This window comes from Daldinia caldariorum (genome assembly GCF_022478825.1).
Source record: "Daldinia caldariorum strain CBS 122874 unplaced genomic scaffold F4812scaffold_9, whole genome shotgun sequence".
In the NCBI taxonomy this organism is placed as follows: domain Eukaryota; kingdom Fungi; phylum Ascomycota; class Sordariomycetes; order Xylariales; family Hypoxylaceae; genus Daldinia; species Daldinia caldariorum.
The window spans coordinates 673,089-686,252 of NW_025953045.1; the positions used below are offsets into that span (position 1 = coordinate 673,089).

Sequence of the window (13,164 nt, forward strand, 5' to 3'; positions counted from 1 at the left end):
CTAGGTACTTAGGTACACATTTCAATACCTAATCCCCCTACCTCAACTTTTTCATGTACTATCCATCTTCATATTTAGGATTCCTGGCTGGGAAGGATTTAAATTTAAACTAAACATATAAAACTGGTATAAAACCCAACAGACAGAAAAACCAAGTTATATTAACAGGTATGCGGCACAACTACAAAGTGAACACAAACCTATGTCATCAAACGTATTATCACAGCAACTTACTAGACAACACAGGACTTAACTACCTAGGTAATAAAAGTAAAAATGCCGCTTTAATTTAAAGCTTACCTATATACTGAATACAACAACTGAATAATAAGTACATGTGGAATGGCTATCTGTTCGGCCAATGGGTATCGAAGAATTATGCAATATAAAAAAAAGCCATCACTGCCGTGACCACCCCCCATGAGACTATACGGATGAAAAAAAGTGCTGTTAGTACAGAAAAGTTCCTCTTTTTTTCCTCATGATCGTAATCCATATGATAAGCTTCTCGGTATAAAGACATAAGGGTAAGAAAGCATTATGTCCTGGAGGGAAAAGGGGAAAGAAAAAGGCTTCCGTGGCCTCGCTCGGTAAACGCACGATACGCCGCCTATCAAATGGTATAATTCGCAAACGCCCGATTAAGCATGAATTAGGTATTACGCGGTTTCGTCCAAACTCTCTAAAGCTCGTCTCGCCATTTCTATTTGTCTCCGGTATGCTCGATACTCAACCGAGCCGCGGCCGGATTCGGCCAAACCAAGAACGCACCGGCCAAGACTAGCAACCAGACGCTCGACAAGTATTCGATCGTCTTTTTGCAACATCTCGATCGGCGTGGTTCTGCTATCTCCACTCTGACTGCTGGAAGTACTCTCGTTAAGAAGAACTTCCGAAATTTGCTTCAACTCCCGGTCCGGCGATTCTCGTGGCGTCAACATGCCACCATTAACCTTCGGCTTCTCAACCAAAAGAAGGCTCCTACGCGTGTTATTCGAATCTAATGACGATACTGAAGGACGATGGTTAAATGCGGCCGCGCTACTCTTGGGGCGCCAAATATCCGACTGTCTAAACCGACTCTTATCGGAACTAGAATCGCTCGACTCGGTGGAAAAGCCAGGTCGCCTCGCCGTGTCGGGAGTGTGTGTTCGGGCACGCTTTGGCACTATGACACCGTGCTCGTGGTAGACCTCCACGTATTCATTTTCTGCTCGTATGCTTCGACCCTCCGTAGCTGTTTCGAACGAGTCGAAAGACGAGATCGAGCCGGTACTGCCTCTACGAGAACGCCTTCCAATCCTACTGGAAGATGGTGCCGTAGTGGTAGATGCAACCGGCCCTCGGGTCGTCTCTACAGAGTCTTCGGAGCTGAAACTCTCACGGCTACCCTTGCTTCTCAACCGACTTCGGCTCATACTGCCCATCGCACTATGCAGGAAGAAATGCTCATAATCGAAAGCATCTTCGCGATCCTCATGGGAAACCTGGTTTTGGACGGTGTCGTAATACGAAGACGCGTCACTCTCGCTTGCACCGTCATCTATCAGGCCCTGTTCCTGATCCTCGTCTGTTTCAACTTGTTCCTGCTGCTCTTCTTTTTCTACTCCATCATTGTCGTCCTCGTAGCCATCCTCTGTCTTCATATCCAAGTCATCTTCTACTTGGTTGACCATTGGCGGGTGAGTATATCCAGGCGAGAGGGAGCCACCTTGGATGTCCTTTTGTGATAATATTACTGGGCTTTCACGCAAAACCCCCTTTGGAATCCGCTCTTCATCGGTCTCGGATGCCATATATTTCGCTGCCAAATGCCCCTCCCCAACGTCGATACTTGAGACATCGTCATTCGATTGGTGCGACTGATAGTCGCTATGAATAGAACTGGCGTCATCGTATTGCGCAGTGTCGGCATACCATTGATCAACCTGAGCATGGGTGAAAGGACTAGGGGTTCGCAGGCTTTGGATGCTTCGACGCTTTAGGCTATCCGCTCTGGCTTGGTCTCTTAATGAGGATAATCTTCCTTTGAGATCTTGCATGTGGTCCTTTAAGTCTCGCATCTGCGCTGTGGATGCAGACCGCCTCACCCCCTTGTCCATATAATTTGGATTCAAGAAATTAACCGATCTTGATCCCTCTAAGCTTGGTCTTGGCGAATCCACGTCTTGTGAAGCATCATCTTCGCTTAGCGGTCCAAGCATAGACTCCTTAGCATAAAAAGATCCTTTGGCACCCTCGTTGATGTAATCCGCGCTACGAGGGCTGTGGAGAGGTGGTCGATACCCACCTGCCGCACCAAGGGCACTCGAAGATCTCGGTACATATACTCCTGGCTTGACTACGTCAAGCGGAAGAGTAGGAATGTTGTTTTCGCTGGATATTCTCGTGTGATTATGACCGCTCTTCTGGAGGGTATGATCATGGTTGCGATGGATCGCAGTTGTAGGCCGAGACATGGTGGGTGAAGGTGTAGAGCCTGAATCAGGAGATAGAGTAGGGGAGTAGAGGGTTGTTCGTGCCCGGTTCAAGTTCCCTTCCATAGTCTGTTACGCGTTAGATATAACATCAAGGTCGGCCACATTTCGAGGATCCTCACCGTTAATCGTCGTTTGGCATTTGCTAAAATCTGCTCCGCTCTTCGACTCAATACAGTTGAGTACCGCTCCTCTCCAATCCTGGCCCGGACCTCACTATTCGGCAAAATATGTCCCTGTACGGATGCATCATCAATGTAAGTATCGGCAACGCTTTCCTCGTCGTCGCCTTGAAAATTACTATCGTCGACACTGACGGTATCGTCAAAATCGGCAAAGATTACGGCTTGCTCATTGGTCGTGATGGTACTTGTCGAGTCTATTGAGGCTCGCCTATCGCGAGAAAGTTTCGAATCCTTCTTCTTGAGTGCCCCATAATGCACCATCGACGACGCTGGCTGGATCGAATCGTCACTGCGCGTAGACCCGTACCTTCCTTTATTCGGGGGACAGGTACTCTCAACCTCTGTGACCTCACCAATGTCCGAAAGCATGGTCCCGTTACCATATATGATGGGAGTGGTCGGGGTGATGGGACCCGCGAAGGCCTGGGGAGTAAGATCAAAGCTCATATTGGCAACTTGTGTATTTTTCCACATGGAAAAAGGGGACTGCGATCTATCTGGGGAAGAATAGGAATCCTCGTAGTCTGGTAATATCATATCTGGGTTGGTCAACGTAGGCGACGCTGGCAGAGGCGGGTAGGAGGACATGGAGCCGGACCCCGATCCCGGCCCCGACCCTGAGGCCTGAGCCTGGGACTGGGCCGGCGGAGTAGTGGCCGTTCGTGTTGATGACATGAGACCGTTCAGTTATAGTTTTGGACGTCGTGGAGTTGGTTGTTCGCGCAGGGTAATAGTGTAGGGTAGAATATTCGCGATAACCACCTAGAGTCAAGCAGAAGTACCTAGGTCCTAGGTAGGTAACAAGTTAGGACAGTCTGCAGACTCCGGTGAACGGCACCACCTTTCGCAGGTAGATTCTTAACTTGATGCCCGTGTATCCAAAGCACCCCGAAGAGGTTGTGTAAATTCGTAACTTTGTAGTACTCGAGGACAAACGGTGATGGCGAAAAGCAGGGCGATCTTCGGCTGCGACAAGTGATGGAATCACATGTAAGTCAATTCGAAGTAAGATTCGTTCGGCTGAGCAACCGTGAAACCTTAAACTGAAGTTGAAATCGGCGCGGATCGTTGTAAAAGTTGTAGATAACCAGCAGAGTTTTGCCCAGGAAATTATTAGTACGAACTTCCAAACGGCCTTATTCCAAGACAGCGGGCTCAACGGTTTCCAAGAATTATCATGATGGAAATGATTGGGGGGAGAAAAAAAAGAGCCCAATATCAATATTCTTCCAAAGCCAACACCCGGAAGGATTAACTATTCCTTTTCTTTTTTTTTCCTGTTCTCAACCTCCGAGTTTGCTATACGCCGATGGTGGTGATGCCAATCAATTCCAGTAGGTATCAATTTTTCTGGTCGGATTGTAATCGCACCGGCGTTCTCATCGGGCTGTCCTTGGAGATAATGGAACGTGTGAGGCCGTTGGGGATCAACCTGGGAGGTAGTTACTTGGAGGTAGTTAGTAGGTACGGCACATTAGAGATTACAGCTTCACATATTCCGTATTCGCGCAAGTATTTTAATTGGATGCTTATTAGTGCTACTAGTGCTGCTAGTGCAATGCCGTACCTGACCTAGCTAGCTCCGGGGTGTTCCTAGGTACAATACCTAGTCGGTTAATTGGCTATTTGACCTGGTGGGGGCATACTTGAAATGACGATGCCTCCTTTTGGCTTCTTTGATCGCCTAGATCCTAAATTTTTGTTAGTGCACTTCCGGCGTTACACCTGCCGATTTACAGACCAGACGCTAAGAAGGTTTCTGTAACCTAACGAAAAGGTCGGGTAGGAATTCAACGAGAGAAAATTAAGTATCCACATTGCTTTTAGCGCAGTATTATCTACCCGAAAGTTTATAAAAAAGGGATAGAGGGTATGCTAAAAAAAATAAAAAATAAAAATAAAAAGTGCTTGGAAAAGGCTTGATGCATAGCAAAATGAATTAGCAAGGTAAATAATATATTCCATGCCATCGGCGCAAGGAACGAGTTCCCACATACATTCATGCATGTAGTGAAGCTGGGATCCTCAAAGTTTTGCATTGCAGGAATTCCGCGATGTTGTGGTGATCTATGTGACCATGAATAGGGGTTAGGAGGAAACAATTGTGCAATAGGACGACGAGGCCACAGCTAGACCCCTTGTCACATTTCAACGCGATATGTGAAGACGATAAGGTCCATCTTTAAATGTGTTTAGGTACGGGTAACCTAATGTAAGGACATGTATGCAGGTAATCTAGCACGTACAGAATTACCGTTTTCTTCATGTAAAGTGAGGGGATCGGTGGAGTATACAGGCTGACAGGGAACTGAATAATCACTTACTTTTTAGGTATGCAGGGAAAGAAGAAAAGAAAAAAAAGATCGTCAACCAACATTACAACTCGCAAGACATCAATCTATGAGATTATCAGTACCCATCTTGCATTGCTATTTTATCGATGGGGCATAAGAAAGAAAGAAAGAAAGAAAATGCAAGCATAAGAAATGAAGCTTAGAATGGAAACCAGCGGAACTCCCGACGCATTGGGATGGTCCGCTTGGACGCACTAATAATATTGTACGGGTGAAAGTCAAGATTAGTTCAAGGGCTCCTTTTGCCTTTTCGCGAACCGCGTTTCGATATTTCCATGGTTTCACGTTTTATAAGTGGAGATGCGAATCTATGTTAGGTACCTAGGTACGCTCTTCCATGTCGTTTTAAAAGAGGAGTTATATAATAAATTTCCGAGCTTCCTCATTGGCTCGTGGAACCACGCTACCAGCTAGTAACCCCATTTCTATTTGCCGTTGGAATTTTCACGATAATTTCCGCGTAACCCCAAATTCAAGCTTCTCTCACAAGTTTTTTGTGAACTTGAACTTGAACTTGTTGTTACCTACCTAAATCAACAATCGGTACTGAACACAAAGATGTGACAGAATAGTATATTACTGGTTTGACATTATTCCTGAGACGATATACGGTATCTTGTAATCCGTGTTGTAATTCGTCATTGACGAGTATCTCGACCTAACGTCCCCAACACCATTCACCGGCTCCTTTTCATAACAGGTCAGGTATGTAAGTAACACTACCAAAAGCCGTTTGCTTCCGCATCTTCTCCAACCCGCTACGTGATGAGCAATACCAAGAATTCTGCAATGCTGAATGGCGGCCTTTCGAGGCTTGCCAAACTGTGGATACATTCTTGCCTGATAGCGGTGCTTCAAGAATGGGCTTTTCATCCCTTAGATTCGGCAAGCTAACCATGATGATAGATATCTCTACAGACGCCAATCTATTTCAGGTCTAAGAATTAGGGATATACCTTTATTGTACAATATCTAATGTATGAGCACATTACGTGTCAGGTAGTTATCAAGATTCAGGAGGCATACATGCATAACCGACAGAAGTAAACCAGATAAAAATTCAAATGACATAAATACTACAACAGGTGCCTAAAGAGAGCCGAGTCCTCGTATCCAAAGTTCCGTTCTGCTCGTATTTGAATACGCAAGGGCAAACATACTTACACGTTGACTATCAGTATAATCTCCTTGGGTTCGTCAGATATGTAGCTGTCATTATATATATAGTCTATACAATGTACAAATACTTGACAGCGATGATGAAGTGGCATTTGGCATTTTACCTGGACCTGGTGCTACAATAACAAAACTCAACATGCCCTCAACAGCAATGCCCATCCATCCATCCAGGTTCTATCCTTGCGAGTCTAGGTGTTAGTAGGGACGTGATCCGGGTACCTATTACCACTCGCCGTAAACCCCGCAATAACCCCGTCGATAAACGCCATCTCCTCGTCGGATATCTCCACGACCCTCGCGTTCTCGCGGACGCGGGCGGCCGTCGTAGCGCCGGGGATTGGGATGATAGTCTCGGGCACGCCCCCGCGCCGCCAGGAGGCCACCCGGCACGCCCAGTTGATGGCGAGCTGGGCCGGCGCGACGCCCTTCCTCACGGCCAGCTCCTCGACTCGCCGCGCCAGCCGCAGGTTCGCCTCGAAGTGGCCCGGCTGGAACCACGGCCAGCTGCGCAGCGCCGGCTTCACGTCCTCGATCGTCTGGTACCGGCCCGCGAGGAACCCCCGCCCCACCGGCGAGTACGCGATCACCGGGATGCCGTGCTGCGCGCACGCCGCGGCTACGCCGTTCTCGAGGATTTCCCTGCTGAATCTTTACGGGGGCTGTTAGCGTGGCTGTCTATCTAGGCTAGGTACCTACCTAGTCTATATTGCGCCTTGGAGGAAGGGGGGGGACAATATTTCTGGCGCTGTTGTACGTACAGTGAGAGTTCAACCTCGACGCTCACGATCTTGGTTATCTTCACGGCCTCGTGGATCGTCTCCGCCCTGACTTCGGAGAGCGAAATGCCTCCGATCTTGCCAGTCTGGACGTCTATAAAGTGTCAGTCTGTTCTTCGTAGGAATCCGAGAGGCAGAAAAAGAAAAGGGGGGGTTCAAAGACTTACACTCCTTCTCGATAATCCCAAAAGTCACGCTTAGCGGGACCCTCTCGTCGCGGCGCCCAAACTCAAAGATATCGATCTTCTTGCGGCCCTTGAGCTGGGCGATGCACTGGTCGAGCGACCGGCGGGTGTTCTCGGGGGAGCCGTCGGCGACGTGCGCGTGCTCGCCGACGTCGACGCCGCCCTTGATGCTCAGCACCACCTGGTCCGCGTCCTCCGGGTACCGGGCGAAGTACCGCTCCAGCAGCACGAGCGAGTTCCGCTCGGGGGGCCCGTAGAACTCCCCGCCGTTCCAGAAGTTCATCCCGTTGGCTAGCGCCGCCTTCAGCGTCGCGAACGCCTGCTCCTCCGGCACCGGCTCCGCCGCCCACGTTAGCCCCATCATGCCGAACCCGATGGGCCCGACTTCCCTTCCCGCGAGTATAGGCATGCTCGGCTATTCTTTTTGTCTGTTCTCTCTCTCTCTCTCTCTCCCTCTCCCAACAGGTGTCGATGAGTCAAGTCACACGAGGACTCGTAAGCTAACTGCTATGACTGGGTGGCTTGATAGACTTCGAGCCTCGCTGAGACATTGCGGCGACAAGGGCTTTTATATCATTTGCAGGTCGTAGTCATTGTGAACATTGAATAGTTGCATGTCCATATGGTAAAATGGGAATACGAGTAGTAGGTTGGTATTACGACAATGGTATGGTACGGTGTTTTTCGGAACGGCGTTAGCATCTCGGCTTTGGAGTATCTCTATACGCATAATCCCGATCTGGTCACGTAGCAGTTACCCCGTGCTATTCCCCTCCCCGATGGACCTCGGATTTCTTAGAGGACCAGGTTGTCTAGCACTAACTATCTAGAACTTTTATTGACTTTTCGTCTTTCCGGCGCCAAAGGTATAGTACCTAAGGTATATAAATTTAAGTCTAATAGCTCAAATCCTGGAATAATAAACGCAACTTTTAATTCGCTCGAGTTTAAGTCCCAGCAACGGGTGGAAGCTGTTATTGGTCTACAGATATCGCATAGTCTAGCCATTAAGCAACCATTGATGTAGGCATTTTACGTGAGTCTTTATAATACGCTTATCGTCAGGATGTCGGATACCTGGTCGTAAATATATTCTTGTAGCATCGGGATATGTTCTTGTTGGTTGAAAACGATTGTATGCTTTTACGTCGAATTTTGAAACCCAAATAACTGAGCCTCTACGGGTAACTTTACATCCTACCCAAATGTGGTAACCACACGAAGCCGGCGTGTGCCGATATCTATCTTAAGCCCGATAGCTGCTAAATTTTACAATATCGACAGATTTCCGAGATCCACATCTATGCTGGACCGTCGGAAGACAGCCGCCGCTCATTTCTTCTGCATCCCGTGTAGATACTCCTGCCAGCCCAAAGATTGGATCTTCTCGTCTTTGGCCAGCACCTCATTCTTCATCTTCTCCTGATATCGTACCATACGTTCTGCGTATTCGGGATATGCGTCACCTAAAATCCGGATCGCGAGTAGCGCGGCGTTGGTCGAGTTGCCGATTCCGACTGTAGCACAGGGAATGCCTCTTGGCATTTGCACGATGCTGTGCAAACTATCGACGCCATCGAGCACCGACGCCTTCACAGGCACACCTATCACGGGAATATGTACTTCAGACGCGAGCATACCCGGTAAATGCGCGGCGCCCCCTATTTGTCTGTGTTAGCAAAACCCTCCTCTGATTGTTTCGGTTGGCAATTGGGGCTGGTGAATATGCGGGCTGTACTCATCGAAGTTTGCCAACCCGGCGAAATTCACAGATAATGTATGACTTATGATAGCACGAGAAATAATCCGGATTGGGTACTAACCTGCCGCTGCAATGATAACCTTACAGCATGATTTTTTCATTTCTGCTGCGAATTGCATCATGTGATGCGGCGTTCGGTGCGCCGACGTGATACGGACTTCGTATGGCACGTTGAACTCGTCTAAAACCTTTAGACCGGCTGCCAAAGTGGTCAGATCCGAATCAGAGCCCATGGTTACAGCAACCAGAGGCACGGGTTTTACTCGTCCTGCTTGCTTCTGCACAGGAATCTTCAAACCAATGCGTTCGGCTCGGATCTCATCCATAACATCGATGAGAGGTGTTATGGTCTCAGCGAGACGTTCAACGGAAGAGAACCCTGTGGCGGTTATGTGACCAATTTTCCGTCCCGGCTTCGATTCCTTCCCGTATAGATGTACGTATATATCCGTAAATTCATCATATGTGCTCTCTGCAAGTTCCACCAATCTAATGTGAGAAGATGGGAGGGCGCCGCCGAGAATGTTGAGCATAATTGCGGAAGGCACTCGCGCATTGAGATTTACACCTTTCTGTGGGATAAGATCCAGAATGGAGTATAGTTGAGCCTTATATTGTGACATTTGTGGCACGGCCTCGACTATAAGGTTCCTGTTAGTAAACAATAGCGGCCCAAGAAAGTCCTGAAGGAGAGTGAAGCTGGTGCCACTTCAAAGGCCCTCGTAGCTTGTAACTGAGGAGGTAACTAGCGAATGGGAAATACATACTGGTAAAATGACCGGAGTTGTGCGGGCGAGGAGCAACTTCGTTGACCAGAATCTGGCCATCGGCGAGCAAGAACATCTCTACAGCGAAGACTCCCCGACCCCAAAGGCTAGCTACAACATCGCTAGCTACCTTTTGCGCTCGCCTCTTGACATCTTCTGGTATGTTTCGAGGTGGATAGAACACCTTGGTACATATGCTGTCTTCGTGTATAGTCTCGACAACCGGGTAAGGGTAGACGTGCTTCAAGCAGCCATCATCATCCTCCGTCCGTAAGACCATGACTGAGAGTTCCATTTCGAAAGGCACCCACTTTTCCGCATATAAAGGCTGGTCCCCCATCTGCTGTATGGCAATAGCCAAGTCCTCCGGACCGTTAACCTTGAAGTTTCCACGACCGTCGTAGGAACCTTTACTTCCCTTCAGCATAAAAGGGAATCCGTACTTCCAAGCTGCTTCGTCCAGCGAATCGGCCCTGCTCTCGCCAGATTCTATAGCCATCTGTTCAGCAACAGGAATGCCATTATTACCGAAGTATTCCTTTTGCTGGAATTTGTCTTGGATTAGGCGTATCGTCTGCCACGATGGATGCACGGGGACCTTCTTTAAGACTGTACCCCTCCCATCAGGTAAGGGAATTTCTACACCTCTTGTTGCGATCTCTTCGAGCACCTCGGTCTCCACATGCTCGATCTCAACCGTGAGGAAGTCCACACGGGAAGCGAGAATCTTGATCTTCTCGGGATCTTTGAAAGATCCAGTAACGTGCAAGCTGCTTTGATTAGCCTGCTTCGCGGGACAATCTTCAGTGTCGAGGACGGCAATTGGTATTCCTAAGGGCCCGGCCGCTTCGCAGAGCATACGCCCGAGCTGGCCACCCCCTAATAACCCAATTACGGGCTTCTTTGCTGCCATGGTAAGAGAGAAAAAGAAAAGTACGAGGAATTGGAATAATTAGGAATGACGTATAAGTCGCGAATTGGAAAACCCCTCCAAGAAAGTAGTAGATTTTATTGATAATAGCGGGGCCAAGGTCTGCGTTATAGAGATCGTCACAAGGGTTTACAAGGACTTACATCATTTCACAAGGGTTTAATTACATATTTCTTTTTTTATTTAGCTTGCTACCCCTCCATCCCACCATCCACGACCCCACTAAGATCGCATCTCTATTTTTGACTTCTACACATCTAGGCAAGCCGCAATATATGAATCATATCCAAAGTAAACGGCCATGGTGTAATTTACTAGTTCATTATACATAATCCAAAGGCGCATTGGGTACCTATCTAGAGTATAACACTCATTAACTGGGCTCATACGTAAAATATAACCTGTCGCAATATGTTCCACCTCACATCTCATCGCATACCCAGGTGACGACCCAAGATGGACTCAGCAGAAGAGAACGGAGCTCAGCTCCCCCAGCCCCAAATCCAGTACGCCCTTACTCCATTCCCACTTGACCTCACCCTGCACGACTTTTCTCTCTTCTAACACTCCGCCTCTCTCTCCAGCCCCCTCAAGCTCTTCGACATCGCCCGATCCGAACAGCGCCTGCTCTACGCCTGCGCGCCCATGGTGCGCTACAGCAAGCTCGCCTTCCGGCAGACGGTGCACCGCTTCGGCACGGACCTGTGCTGGACGCCCATGATCCTCGCCAAGGAGTTCAACCGCAGCGCCGTCGCGCGCGACAGCGACCTCACCGTCGAGGGGCAAAGGGGGAACGAGGTCCCGACCATAGCCCAGTTCGGTGCCAACGACCCCGTCGAGCTCTCCCGCGCCGCCTCCCTCGCCGCCCCCTTCGTCAACGGCGTCGACCTCAACTGCGGCTGCCCCCAGAGCTGGGCCTGCGCCGAGACCCTGGGCGCCGCGCTCATGAACCGCCGCGAGCTGGTGCGCGATATGGTGGTCGCGACGCGGGAGCGGTTGGCGCGCGATGGCTGGGACGTACGCTTAGATAGTAGTTTCACCCGCGACCACAATAACGACAACGGTGGTGGTGGTGATGATGATGATAGTGGTGATAGGCGCAAGGTGGGGCGCAGCGTCAGCGTCAAAATCCGCGTGCACAAGGACCTGCGGCAGACGGTCGACTTCATCACGGCCGTCCTGGGCGACGAGCACCGCCGCAACATCGACTGGCTGACGATCCACCCGCGCACGCGGAACACACCCAGCAGCGTCCCCATCAATGTCGAGGCCCTCGAGCTGCTCACGTCTATGTTCGGCAAGAAGCTGCCCGTCCTTGTGTCGGGGGATGTGTTCACCTTGTCCACGCTGCCGTATACCTCGCACCTCTTGGATCCTCAGCCTACATTCACCACCACCACCGATTCCAACTCCAACCCTAACTCCAACCTTACCAACGGCTCTCCAGCCAAGCAGCCCAAGATCAACATCCCCAACCTCTCAGGCCTCATGTCGGCGCGCGCGCTCCTCGCAAACCCGGCGCTCTTCGCCGGGCACGACTCCTGCCCCTGGGAGGCCGTCGACGTGTTTATGAACAACGTGGCGCGCGCTCCCCTGCCCCTAAAGCTAGCGGTCCACCACCTGAACGAGATGTGCGGGCCCGGCTTCGGCCCCGACCGCAACGCCGCCCTGCTGACGAAGAAGGAGCGCATACGCCTCAACGAGATTGGGAATTGGATCGACGTCGTCGATTACATGGATGAGATCAGGAGGAATCGGGTGGGAGGTGGAAGTGGTGTTGTGCGGTTTGCTTGAGAGGAAAAGAAAAAGGAAAAAAAAAAGGAAAAGAATATTGAAATATTGGGATGGACGGTATATATAAGATAGGTAACGGGATAGATGCGTGTGTACATTTTCCGGGAAGACATACATAGGAGGTAGGTAGATACCCAAAATACGGCAGGCATTTCTGTATAAGAACCCAAATGATGATAGAGATAGCAGCAATAGCAGCAACAAGCACAAGCAGGCTGACAGACACGAGAACCAACAGCGGTAATTATGATTTATGCATTCCATAGCTCGATACCTCTTATCAAAAAAAGTCTGGTATCACAATAGACCGATCCCCTTTTCCCTCACCCCTTCCAAAAAAGGAGATAAGATACCTCTGCTACACACCCCTTCTCATAATGCAATGCACCTATGCGTCCATTCTACTGTACAACACACATCGAATGTAGAACGTAATGTAACAGAGGCATCGGCAGACCCTGACCTATGCAAAAGGAAAAAAAAAAAGAATTAGTAACGCGCCTCCCACTCTTCCTCTCCCTCGCCTCGAGAGATGTCAGAATGTGCCGCGATCAAACTCCGGTGTTGCCCTTGAGCCAAGAACGCCTCATGCAGCCTTGAGGCTCTTGTGGGAAACAAGACAAAAAATAACGTCAAAAATCAAAATCAGGCATATCCGAATGTATTTGCCTTTAGCCTCCTTAGCCCGGGATAAACCGTAACCGCGCCTCCTATAACCTTGAAACGTTTGCTTGAATCATATTACAGGTTTGAT

The 13,164-nt window shown here is 49.4% G+C and overlaps 4 protein-coding genes across 4 annotated transcripts; 1 reads left to right on the top strand and 3 right to left on the bottom strand.

Moving 5' to 3' along the window:
- Window positions 1–659: 659 nt before the first annotated feature.
- On the bottom strand, window positions 660–3,250 carry F4812DRAFT_451300 (uncharacterized protein; the record flags this gene model as incomplete). The annotated part of the gene is made up of 2 exons (XM_047936191.1): window positions 660–2,546; window positions 2,600–3,250. The coding sequence occupies 2 exons, from the start codon at window positions 3,248–3,250 to the stop codon at window positions 660–662; spliced, it is 2,538 nt and encodes an 845-aa protein (XP_047789832.1).
- Window positions 3,251–6,275: 3,025 nt separating this feature from the next.
- On the bottom strand, window positions 6,276–7,771 carry F4812DRAFT_399910 (Aldo/keto reductase). Its single transcript, XM_047932202.1, has 3 exons — window positions 7,139–7,771; window positions 6,954–7,065; window positions 6,276–6,843 (listed from the first exon to the last, which is right to left on the bottom strand). The coding sequence occupies exons 1-3, from the start codon at window positions 7,563–7,565 to the stop codon at window positions 6,384–6,386; spliced, it is 999 nt and encodes a 332-aa protein (XP_047789833.1). The 5' UTR covers window positions 7,566–7,771; the 3' UTR covers window positions 6,276–6,383.
- Window positions 7,772–8,187: 416 nt separating this feature from the next.
- On the bottom strand, window positions 8,188–10,674 carry F4812DRAFT_399891 (Phosphoribosylaminoimidazole carboxylase). Its single transcript, XM_047932201.1, has 3 exons — window positions 9,686–10,674; window positions 8,980–9,558; window positions 8,188–8,817 (listed from the first exon to the last, which is right to left on the bottom strand). The coding sequence occupies exons 1-3, from the start codon at window positions 10,596–10,598 to the stop codon at window positions 8,489–8,491; spliced, it is 1,821 nt and encodes a 606-aa protein (XP_047789834.1). The 5' UTR covers window positions 10,599–10,674; the 3' UTR covers window positions 8,188–8,488.
- Window positions 10,675–10,772: 98 nt separating this feature from the next.
- On the top strand, window positions 10,773–12,537 carry F4812DRAFT_399958 (FMN-linked oxidoreductase). The gene is made up of 3 exons (XM_047932203.1): window positions 10,773–11,005; window positions 11,060–11,122; window positions 11,201–12,537. The coding sequence occupies exons 2-3, from the start codon at window positions 11,073–11,075 to the stop codon at window positions 12,408–12,410; spliced, it is 1,260 nt and encodes a 419-aa protein (XP_047789835.1). The 5' UTR covers window positions 10,773–11,005; window positions 11,060–11,072; the 3' UTR covers window positions 12,411–12,537.
- Window positions 12,538–13,164: the final 627 nt, after the last annotated feature.

Bases quoted from the DNA above. Each gene is read 5' to 3' on its own strand.
- F4812DRAFT_399910 (XM_047932202.1), bottom strand. From the start codon at position 7,565: ATGCCTATACTCGCGGGAAGGGAAGTCGGGCCCATCGGGTTCGGCATG. The intron at 7,066-7,138 runs GTAAGTCTTTGA...GACACTTTATAG, and splicing joins TGGGATTATCGAGAAGGAGT to ACGTCCAGACTGGCAAGATC. The intron at 6,844-6,953 runs GTACGTACAACA...GCCCCCGTAAAG, and splicing joins GTCGAGGTTGAACTCTCACT to ATTCAGCAGGGAAATCCTCG.
- F4812DRAFT_399891 (XM_047932201.1), bottom strand. From the start codon at position 10,598: ATGGCAGCAAAGAAGCCCGTAATTGGGTTATTAGGGGGTGGCCAGCTC. The intron at 9,559-9,685 runs GTATGTATTTCC...GGAACCTTATAG, and splicing joins CAACTCCGGTCATTTTACCA to TCGAGGCCGTGCCACAAATG. The intron at 8,818-8,979 runs GTTAGTACCCAA...ACAGACAAATAG, and splicing joins GGTTATCATTGCAGCGGCAG to GGGGCGCCGCGCATTTACCG.
- F4812DRAFT_399958 (XM_047932203.1), top strand. From the start codon at position 11,073: ATGGACTCAGCAGAAGAGAACGGAGCTCAGCTCCCCCAGCCCCAAATC. The intron at 11,123-11,200 runs GTACGCCCTTAC...CTCTCTCTCCAG, and splicing joins CTCCCCCAGCCCCAAATCCA to CCCCCTCAAGCTCTTCGACA.